Source organism: Megalobrama amblycephala, linkage group LG9 (assembly GCF_018812025.1).
Source record: "Megalobrama amblycephala isolate DHTTF-2021 linkage group LG9, ASM1881202v1, whole genome shotgun sequence".
Taxonomy (NCBI): Eukaryota; Metazoa; Chordata; class Actinopteri; order Cypriniformes; family Xenocyprididae; genus Megalobrama; species Megalobrama amblycephala.
The window spans coordinates 33187490-33199658 of record NC_063052.1 but is presented as its reverse complement, the minus strand read 5'-3'; the positions used below and the strand labels follow the sequence as shown (position 1 = coordinate 33199658).

General features: G+C 37.1%; 1 protein-coding gene across 6 annotated transcripts in view; it reads right to left on the bottom strand.

Annotated features, from left to right (window-relative positions):
- The window catches only part of col22a1 (collagen, type XXII, alpha 1), a 69640-nt gene that overhangs the window by 43252 nt on the left and 14219 nt on the right, over positions 1–12169 (bottom strand). For 5 of the 6 annotated variants that reach the window (XM_048202977.1, XM_048202978.1, XM_048202979.1 and 2 more), the window contains 4 exons: positions 9799–9879; positions 2558–2669; positions 2299–2422; positions 1902–2177 (listed from right to left, as the gene is read on the bottom strand). In XM_048202977.1, the coding sequence (XP_048058934.1) occupies positions 1902–2177; positions 2299–2422; positions 2558–2669; positions 9799–9879 (593 nt within the window). Of the gene's footprint in view, positions 1–1901; positions 2178–2298; positions 2423–2557; positions 2670–6074; positions 6440–9798; positions 9880–12169 lie in introns of those variants that run through there. The other variant, XM_048202981.1, reaches the window with a different exon arrangement.

Genomic DNA, 12169 nt, shown 5'->3' with positions numbered 1-12169 from the left:
CTTGCTTATTAGCATGCATATTACTAGGATATTGGCTGTTTATTAGTACTTATAAAGCACATATTAATGTCTTATTCTGCATGACCATATTGTACATCCTTATTCCTCCCAATACCTAAATTTAACAACTACTATGTTACTCACTATTAACTATCCAATCAGTCTATTATGCTTCTAATATTTATTCTTATTTATTCTTATTATTAACAATGTTGAAAACAGATGCTCTGTACAAAAGAGCATTTATATGAAATAGAAATCTTGTCACATTTATCAATTTAAAGAAAATTCTGTCATTAATTGATGACTGATCAGCCAACATAAGCAGAAGCTCAACTGTACCTGATTGACGTGTGACAACAAACCTCTTGCTCATTGGAAACTCACTGGTTTTTGCTGAAGCTCAAACGTGCTGCGTAACACGAGAATGAACCTCATTGGTTCTTGCGGAAGCTCAAACGTGCTGCGTAACACGAGAATGAACCTCAATGGTTCTTGCGGAAGCTCAAACGTGCTGCGTAACACGAGAATGAACCTCATTGGTTCTTGCAGAAGCTCAAACGTGCTGCGTAACACGAGAATGAACCTCAATGGTTCTTGCGGAAGCTCAAACGTGCTGCGTAACACGAGAATGAACCTCATTGGTTCTTGCAGAAGCTCAAACGTGCTGCGTAACACGAGAATGAACCTCATTGGTTCTTGCAGAAGCTCAAACGTGCTGTGTAACAGGAGAATGAACCTCATTGGTTCTTGCTGAAGCTCAAACGTGCTGTGTAACACATGAGAATGAACCTCATTGGTTCTTGCTGAAGCTCAAACGTGCTGCGTAACAGGAGAATGAACCTCATTGGTTCTTGCTGAAGCTCAAACGTGCTGCGTAACACGAGAATGAACCTCATTGGTTCTTGCAGAAGCTCAAACGTGCTGCGTAACAGGAGAATGAACCTCATTGGTTCTTGCTGAAGCTCAAACGTGCTGCGTAACACATGAGAATGAACCTCATTGGTTCTTGCAGAAGCTCAAACGTGCTGCGTAACACGAGAATGAACCTCATTGGTTCTTGCGGAAGCTCAAACGTGCTGCGTAACACGAGAATGAACCTCATTGGTTCTTGCTGAAGCTCAAACGTGCTGCGTAACACGAGAATGAACCTCATTGGTTCTTGCAGAAGCTCAAACGTGCTGCGTAACACGAGAATGAACCTCATTGGTTCTTGCTGAAGCTCAAACGTGCTGCGTAACAGGAGAATGAACCTCATTGGTTCTTGCTGAAGCTCAAACGTGCTGCGTAACACGAGAATGAACCTCATTGGTTCTTGCAGAAGCTCAAACGTGCTGCGTAACAAGAGAATGAACCTCATTGGTTCTTGCAGAAGCTCAAACGTGCTGCGTAACACGAGAATGAACCTCATTGGTTCTTGCAGAAGCTCAAACGTGCTGCGTAACAGGAGAATGAACCTCATTGGTTCTTGCTGAAGCTCAAACGTGCTGCGTAACACGAGAATGAACCTCATTGGTTCTTGCTGAAGCTCAAACGTGCTGCGTAACAGGAGAATGAACCTCATTGGTTCTTGCTGAAGCTCAAACGTGCTGCGTAACAGGAGAATGAACCTCATTGGTTCTTGCTGAAGCTCAAACGTGCTGCGTAACAGGAGAATGAACCTCATTGGTTCTTGCTGAAGCTCAAACGTGCTGCGTAACAGGAGAATGATGATGAAAAAAATGATGAACTAAAGTCTTACAGGTTTGGAACAACATGAGGGTGAGTACCTTAGTATTCAATGGTATTACTATTTGATGCCATCATTTCACAGTATTTTTGTGCAAGGGAGACTTAATCTTTAAGATGTAAACTAATCTAAATGAGAATATGTATAATTAAACCTCAACACAGGTGCTTACATCAATGGGAACACTGTCATAGAGTCTCTTGCCAATGACAGTCTTTCCCTGGATGTCAATGTCTTCTCTGTCCTCTATGGGCAGCGTCTCAATGTGCTTGCAGTCCAGGAACAGGGACACAGACTTGGAGTCCACCCTCATGCCAATCTTATGCCAGTTACGGTCAAACAGGTTGTCCACCTCTGGGTTCTTAAAGACCGCCCGGACCGCGTCCTTCGTCAGGCCCACAGCGTTGTACTCCACTGCCTTGTTCTCTCCATCCAGACGAATGGACACCTGGAAAATTTTTATAGAATATATTTGACATTAAAATAAGTTTTATTTGGTAAAATGTAGAGAAATGGAAATATCAGATCCTCTTTGGCGCCCCAGAATAAGGACCCCTCAGTGTATGCACCTGTGGGATGCCGTATTTGTCATAGACCTGCCACAGGTACCAGTCTTCCTTACGGGAGGTCTTCCTGAACTTAAATGTGGTCACAAAGGCATATTCATCAGGCAAACCCTGAGGCAAGACATCTCTACAACACAAGAAACAAAGAAAGCTCTTGTTAAAAATTGAAAATATATATGTATAATGTATCAGACAAAACAACATTTAAAATTTTTTTTTACATATACCACTGCAAGTAATGACTCACTCACTAATCACTTACTCTGTTTGTTGGACGATGGGCATGGTACCGAGCCGGACATACGGTGTCTGACCTGGCTCAAATTTTTCTCCAAGAAAATCTCTTACATTGAAGTATTCCATCAAATCAAAACCTGAGACCAACATGGGGGAAAAAAGAAAAAGAAAAAACTTGACATAAACTGTAAACTTGTCCCTCAAATCTGATTAGTTGATTGGAAAGTTGTTCCAGGATCAACAAAGACAAAATCACGTTCAACAAATCTCCCTGTAGTAGATTATCGTTAACATGTCTTTCCATCAGAGATCACTAGGTGGAGTCCAAGAGACAGGTCAAAATTATAACATACTGTGAATTAACTTTCATAAATCTTTCTTGATGCAGAGGATTCACTTACATATATAAAAAGAGAAAAATAAAATTAAAATATAATATCATAGTGCCATAAACACATAAACCAAAGAAGGTCAATATGCAGTGATATAGCTTCTATGTTTTGCTAGGCTAGGCACGATTTAGCACATTTCATAAGGCAGTAAGAAAAAAAAATCCATGAACAGACAATTTCAGTTTAAGTGCAAATATAATTTAATATCACAGTTAATTTCAAATAACTCAAAATAATGCATGAAATGAATAATAAAAATGTTATTTAAAATTATTGATATAATTTTTTATTTATATCATGGTACAATATATAAAGTACAGTATGTACAAATTGTATTATAAATACAATAAAAATATATTATATAAATATGATAATATAAATTACATTATAATTAGTAAATACAATAGAATTTACACAATGTATATATTTTATTTATTATTATTTAAATTTATAGAATTTTATATATAAGTAATATAATTATATTATTTATATATTAATTATTGTATTTATTATATTATTATTTGCATATCCACCCATTCTCCAAACCACTTGTCCTATCTATGTAAGGACACTGTTATAATATATATATATATATATATATATATATACACACACACACACACACACACACACAAATATACATATCATTACTCAAAAATATTCCACCACGAAATGCAATGTCTGACCAATCAGAATCAAGTATTCCAAAAAGACGTAATAGAAACAAAAAGTATAAATACAAAAACATGAATAGAAATAAATCACAGTAAAAAGCAAATTACAGTTAAATTTTTCTCCTTAAGCGTTCTAATATCTGTCCTCCATATCCACGAGCAGAACGACACGCCTCACTCGGGCCACTTTCCACATTCACACAAAAAAGTCCATGCCTCTGGGATCAAACATGACATCATTGCTTTTTAAAAATAGTAAAGTGCTGCTGCTCTGTGTGTGTGGATATCAGCCCACTAATTAATGCTTCAGATCCGCAGCCAACACTCATTAAACTGCACTTGCTGCACCAGATGTTTTAAAAAACAACCTTTCATGTGCAATTATGTCACTGCTGCTCCACAGCATGTGTGTGTGTGTGTGTGTGTGTGTGTGTGTGTGGGTGTGTGTATCTACTGAGGTTGGCAGTATTGGCCTTCTACCCCAGTATAGTGGCCAAACCAGGGCGCTCCTTTAACCAATACATAGTCTGTCACCATGGCGATGCCAGTGGGGCTCTGGGCGTTGGCTGGGGAATCAAGTCAAGGGTCGATCTGCCGGTTGAGTTAAACGTTCAAAAGAGCTCTCTGTACATGAAACGCTGATGGTGTGTGTATGTGACACCTGTTAGATCTCACTTTCACTTAATGAATTCTCATGTTGTTTTCTTAAGGCAGGTGTGTTGGTGTCAGCAAACGGAGGTTCTTTTAAACAGTCTGGAGAGAACGATTATTTGAACTGAAGGATGTTTGGAGTTGTTTAACTCGATGGTAATGTGAGAACGTGCAAGTCTAGGCCAGACTGTGTGTGTGTGTCTGTGTCTGTAATAGAGTAACAGGTGGCTGAGAACGTAGAAAGCAGATACTCTGTTAACAGCAAAGTACAAAAAATGCATAAAACAACAAAAGCACTTTCATCTTTCAAGCTTTTTTTGCTTTCACAAAGCACAACAAATCCCTCATGGTTTCTGCCAGACCAGCATTAGGGGGCCGTTCGTTCACACTTTCTTCTGTTCCATCTGTGGAAGTTTTTTAATTTACATCTTTGGCTGTTACGGTACATCTCGATGCTTTTGCAGTCTCTTGTGCCATGAAAGCTGAATTAAGTTAATAGTTCAAGTTTTCAAAACAATGGACCGATTAGATGAATCAATATTTCCATAAAGCAATTCTGGTGTAATCTGCCCCTTAAAGGAAAAGTTCACAAAAAAAATAAAAATAAAAATAAATTGTGATCATTTACTCACTGTCTTGTTTTTTCCAACTCTGCATGACTTTAAAACACAAAAAGAGAAGTTTAACGCCATAAAAGCCCAAATTACTTATAAAGGATACTACTTGTTGTCTGAAGCAAAGAACAACACAAATTTAAGCAGTTATTTGCAGAAAATATTGCTCCAAAATCTCTTTCTCATTAACATGACACATGAGAACACTGTTCAACATTGTCACTAAACCACGTTAGACTGTCAGCAAATAAAAACTTCAAAACATTTTAAATACAATATATATAATATTTATAGTATACTATGATAATTCCAAATTGTATGTACATTTTCTGCTAACATTTTTTTTTTTTAATTCCATGGACTCTACCTTAAAATGCTATTAAAGGCACAATATGTAATATGTCCTGGTTAAAATTGCTTATTTCCTGGATTTAAACATTTTGGATAATGTAAGTACACAAGTAAACAAAATATATAACACTGTTTTAGTGGTTTTTGGATGTTTTAATCCAAAAATCTTACACATTGTGCCTTTCATTTCTATGACCTAATTAAACTTTAATTTGTAGTTTCTGAACCTCTGAAAGTTCATCATCTTAAAAAACAGATGAACTTATCCTGGTGTTTTCTGTGCACTTGTATGTTTATCAGTTTGATGTATTGGTTCGAGCTGTTTGTTTGATTTCACACCATGTTCAACTCTTCCTCCAGCTGTTCGCTTCTCATCAGCTCATTTCCACGACTGTTTGTCTCTGCGTCTCCATGCGCCAAGCACGACTCTCTCTCTCTCTCTCTCTCTCCCCCGATAGCATTTCTAAGCTTGGAGGAACCTTGCATGGCTTGCAGGACCTGTAATTTGGGCCTGGCGAGTGAAAGCGTATAATCACGACCGAGTCTTATTTTAAACAGTGAGGGAGGCTGTACCGGTTCTGCGGCGCGGCACAGATGAGCGCGTTACGACGCATGTCTTTGATCCGAACACATGGGCACTTCTGCATACAAGGCGACGATCTAGAAACCAGCCCCCTGAAGTAAAAGCTAAGGAAGCGTTTTAAAACAGTCACAGCGTGTCAGCGTGACAAACTTCTCTGTGGTTACAGCCAAGTCTTTGATCCACAGATGCATGCGCTAAATAAAAAAATCTTGATGTTTTTTTTCCACTCAGTATCTATAAGAGAAATGTTTTTTTGCTTAAAATGCATGGGTCTTACTCTTGAGATTCTCTTGGTATTCTGTGACATTTCCTTGCGCTCAATCTATCCGCTTTTGAAGCGCTCCTGTCATCAGGTATCGGGTCTCCTTTAGGACCCAAAGTGATCCCACTGGTTCAACAGACTTTTAATGGGTAGTATTTTTAGCGCCTGATTACAATTCCTTAACGATTCCAAAAATTATTACAATTTATATTATCGTTTAAAATGCGTTATAACGACCATTAATGTCTTTTAAATGACATGGTTCATATGTTGTGAAATTAAGCATTTCTTATTCTTACTGTTTCAGACGTTATAGTGTTGTAGCATTTAAAGGGATAGTTCACCCAAAAATGAAAATGTTTATCTGCTTAACCCCAGGGCATCCACGATGTAGGTGACTTTGTTTCTTCAGTAAAACACGAATGATGATTTTTAACTCCCAACTGTTGCGGTCTGTCTGCCATATAGTGTGTGTCAATGGGAACTCCATCTATAAGAGTCAAAAAACAACATGCACAGACAAATCCAAATTAAACCCTGCGACTCGTGATGACACATTGATGTCCTAAGACACGAAACGATCGGTTTGTGCAAGAAACCAAACAGTATTTATATAATTTTTTACATCTAAAACACCACTATGTCCAACTGCGTTCAGCATCCAGTTAGTGAGGTCAATAAACACGTTCTGATGACAGAAGTGATGTCTCGCGCTTTGCTTCAATGAGTGCGAGACATCACTGCCATTGTCAGAGTGCGATCAGACCTCACTAACCGGATGCTGAATGCAGTTGGACATAGTGGTGTTTTAGAGGTAAAAAATTATATAAATACTGTTTGGTTTCTCACACAAGCCGATCGTTTCGTGCCTTAGGACATCAATGTGCCGTCATGAGCCGCAGGGTTTAATTTGGATTTGTCTGTGCAAGTTTTTTTTGACTCTTATAGATGGAGTTCCCATTGACATGCATTATATGGCTGACAGACGGCAACGGTTGGAGTTAAAAATCATCATTTGTGTTCTACTGAAGAAACAAAGTCACCTACATCTTGGATGCCCTGGGGGTAAGCAGATAAACATCAAATTTTCATTTTTGGGTGAACTATCCCTTGAAATGCTTTTTTTACAGAAATAAAATATGGTGGATAATTACCAACTTAGAAGTTATTGAATTAAACAGTTTTTTTTTCATATTATAGCCTATCTATGTTGCTTTTATAAAAATAAAACACTAAGCACATTATGTGGTCTTTGTAAAGCTAACAGATGATGAACTTGTGTGTTACTAGCGTGTCTGCTACATAAAGCCTCTTTTAGGCTTTTTGTTATTGTAATGCTTTTATGTGGATACATTTTAGATGCTTTTATTTTGTACAGTGAATTTAGCCTGCTACAAGAAGCTAATGCAGCTAACATACAACAATATATCGCGATAACAACTTTTGATCAGGCATTACCGCCTGGGTCCTAAAGGAGACCCTATTCCTGGGCGGACTCGGTTTCTCGTGACACCGTTCTTTACAAAATCTGCCGTGCCGGCTCAAAATGTGCGGCCATACCATGCGCATGCGCAAAACCTGTACCTCAAACAATAGGCTACACTGAAAAACATCTATTGTAGGTCTATACATTGTACGCTCTTAAGATATTTTCCAAATAATGTAAACGTAATGTTGAAAAGGTCATTTCTGAAGGGCCGCCCAAGGACAATAACTATAACGATAATGATATAGTTCTAAAAATCACTATACTATACATATAAGAAAATAGCAGAGCCCACACCACAAATATAATGATAATGGCACAGAAATGATATTGTTGGAATGTTTTTTTCCAGCTGATAAATGGTAAAAACATTGCAGCCAATCAGAATCCATCAAGCATTTAAAACGCAGACGACAAAACTGTAACACATTTATAATCAACATAATGATATTGTGTGTTGGTGTGGATGCTAATGTAGTTATCCTAACAGTGATCATAGTTATTGTTTGGTATGAACGGGCTTTAAAGGCAGACGATAGACAACATTCTGTTTATTATAAGTGCACTTACACCTTATGCTGGCAGTTATGCTTTTGGAAATCCAATTTACTGTATACTTGAACTTTCCAAACCCTCAAAACACATCTTACACATTTGTCAAACACCCCAGCAAAGCTTTATCTAGTGTCTAAGTGCTTCAAATAAAGTAGTTTTGTGTTGTTAAAGGTACTTTACAGATGCAGTCTTGAGTCAGCAAATTTTTAGGTCCATTTTGGCCTTGCTTTGACCAACACTGATGTTCCAAACTTCAGAAACAGCCTGCAGATGTTGGCAGCTTCAGCAATTGTGACATCTCATGTGAACCTGGAATTTCCCTGAAGATTTAGCTTGTGTTGTTTTCTTAAATATCGCAGATTACAGGAGCAAGACGCCATAATTAACACTTACAGCCACCAAAGGAGGAGATATCTAGTCTAGTCAGTGCAATCCAAAAGAATTGCAACCAAACAGATCCAAGCACAAACGTCAAGAAGATGATAGAAACGATGAAGAAAGCTCAGTGACCCACAAGTGGAGAGATCACACCTTAAACTTCACCTGAACACTGAAGACAGCGCTTCTCTTCATTATAAGTAGTATAATTAGAGTCAAATGGACCACATTTCAGAAACTTTCAAAGTTTTTAACTTTTTTTTTTGAAGCAAAGCAGATATAAAAAATGTAAAAAAGAAGAAAGAGCTGGTTTTTAAAGCATAAATCATGTCACCTTCATTTTCCAGGGTTACGACTTCTCTGAGGATTTATCAAGATGGATTTGAGCAATTAAAACATGACTCAAACTCATCAGATTTATGACAAATGGTTCTCTTGACCATTTTACATACAGCAGTGTCTGTATATGCAAGTGAATCAGTCCTTCTATTCCGCACACCCCTATAGCACCAGATTGTATAGTCATTTTCTTGCACAGGTAAGTGCTCTCTCTCTCTGTTTTGGTCTGGTTTTTTACTTTAGGTTGATGAATTTGAGTGGGTGTCTCACAGAGGAACTCAGAACCCCCTGAAGACCCAAACACAACATCCTCCAGATCTGTGTAATCACTAAAGAACTCCACGTTTCTTAGAACAGAGGAGGGCAAAAGATCTCTTATTTCGAAACCTCAGTGTCTCGCTGCAACGTTTCATGTTTTAAAGCATAACCTTCTGGGAAAAGAAAGCTTTATTTCTGATCCAAAAGTACTTTAAATGTAGAAACTAGACTTGTAGTTTGTGGTATTAATACTTACATCCACACAAAAAAGATTGGGAGTCCATATGTTAGAATCATTATACTGTGCACTTCTTCATTTATTTTTGAGCACCAATCAGAAAATAAAATACATTAGGGGTGATTTTCATGTAACTGTGTAACCGTGAGAGAAAAAGACATTTTCTCACATCACAGAAACACTCATATATATTAAAGGATCATCATGAAACACCAGTTTTGAGATGTTAACCTGTCGAACATGATGGAAGATGATCATTTTTTTTATTTAAAAAGCCAATTTATAACAAATGGATTGTTGAGCTGAAAGCGCCCATGATTATTCATGAGACTGCATTGCAAATCCTATGAGAAGTTGCTTTCTTATAATTAACCATGACAGCATGTGAACTTTTGCAGATGCAAACAGTGAATTGATACAATGCTGAGAGGCTTTCATTACACTTTTAATACAAAAGCATTGTGGGAAGAACATGGACACATTACCTGGAACCTCCGTCAGTCCAGCACTGGTGCTGTTTGGTCTGAAACGGCCTGCCTGGACCTTCATGTTGGGACACAGAACATCTGTGGAGGGAAACACAATAATATAGGTGGACTTATTTTTGGATGGCAAAATGACCTTAGGAATTACACAGTACTCCACAGGTGTTTGAATTATCTAGAGCAATTTAATTCTACAGTTAGAATAGTAATATTTTAGTCCTATTTTGGTAATATGATGCATTTTGAGGTATTGCAATCTGTGTTTTATTAACACTCCAGGGTCTTCTGAAATTTCTAAACATCTGCTTTAGGAGAGCAGACTTCATCATTAATTCATATTGTGAAATTAAATTTTTTGTTGACATTTTATTGTACCGGCTCCAGGTGCCCAGGCAATCTGCCGTGGTATTTCGCCAATGACAAACCACTCATGAATATTTAACATTTAAACATTTTATGTTATACAGACAATTAGGATGAAAATAGATTAGATATAGCGTTGCGGAAAAAAAAACAAAAAAACTTTGCATGACCTTTTTTCCAATTAAGACACCTCTTTTTCAAATGAAAAAAGAGAGTTTTCTTTAATATATCTCAATTGTTGTTAGACAACGACAAGAATAGAGACTTTTGCCTGACATATGAAGACGTTTCTTATAGAGTTTCAGAAGCAAAATAATGTCTCAAACTGTACTCAAATTTGCAAAGATAATAAAGTCTGCCATCAAAACTCATAAATCTCTATATGAACTGAAAGATTTCTAATCAGTGTGTTGTGTATGTATGTATGTATGTATATATATATATATATATATATATATATATATATATATATATATATATATATATATATATATATATATATATATATATATAGGCCTGTATTATATAATCATTTATCATATTATATCTATACTCTTACTGCATGTTAAAATGGTGACATTTGAGCCTATATTTATTTTCTTAAAGGGGTCCTATTGTGCTTTTTTACATGTTCAACTTTCTTTAGTGTGTGATGTTGCTGTTTGTGCATGAAAAGGTCTGCAAAGAAAAAGTCACTCCAAAGAATATTCTCTATATCAGTAAACACTGTTTCTGGACTTGCTCAAACGCCTCGATTGTAAAATTGTCTTGAATTTTCTTCCACGAACGTACATGTCACAATATTCCTCATTTAAATAATTCCCACCCTATTCATATGAAAAAAAGGTGTGATACATGGTTGAGTTCTGTTAGTAGCGTGTTGTCACCATGCCTAAGAAACACAATTTCCACCCTGAATCTAAACCCCCTTTTTTCGGCCTTCCTAATACGGTAGTGTTACATTTACAACACACACTGCAGTTGCCCAATCACAACAGACTGAGGCCAGGTGACCAATCACCACAGACTGCACTTTTTGGAAAGCGGGCTTTAAAGAAACCGAAACTAAAACAGAGCATTTAAGAAAAGGTGAAAACAGGTGCTGGAACAATGAAAAATAATAATTTCCAATTATTGTTTGAGTTTTTTTATTAAAGGTGCCCTAGATTCAAAAATTTAATTTGCCTCGGCATAGTTAAATAACAAGAGTTCAGTACATAGAAAAGACATACAGTGAGTCTCAAACTCCATTGTTTCCTCCTTCTTATATAAATCTCATTTGTTTAAAAGACCTCCGAAGAACAGGCGAATCTCAACATAACACCGACTGTTACGTAACAGTCGGGGTGTACGCCCCCAATATTTGCAATATTTGCCAAGCCCATGTTCCCAACATTATGAAAGGCATTAGACAAGGGCAGGACATCTGGATGTGCACAGCTGAATCAACAGACTAGGTAAGCAAGCAAGGACAATAGCAAAAAAATGGCAGATGGAGCAATAATAACTGACATGATTCATGATATCATGATATTTTTAGTGATATTTGTAAATTGTCTTTCTAAATGTTTTGTTAGCATGTTGCTAATGTACTGTTAAATGTGGTTAAAGTTACCATCGTTTCTTACTGTATTCACGGAAACAAGAGCCGTCGCTATTTTCATTTTTAAACACTTGCAGTCTGTATAATTCATAAACACAACTTCATTCTTTATAAATCTCTCCAACAGTGTAGCATTAGCCGTTAGCCATGGAGCATAGCCTCAAACTCATTCAGAATCAATGTAAACATCAAAATAAACACTGTAGTTACGCGAATAGACATGCTGCATGACGAACACTTTGTAAAGATCCATTTTGAGGGTTATATTAGCTGTTTGAACTTTTTTTTATGTTGTTTAAGGCAAGCACGAGCTCTTGGGGCGTGGAGCACGAGATTTAAAGGGCCACACACCCTGAATCGGCTCATTTCTAATTATGCCCCAAAATAGGCAGTTAAAAAAAATTT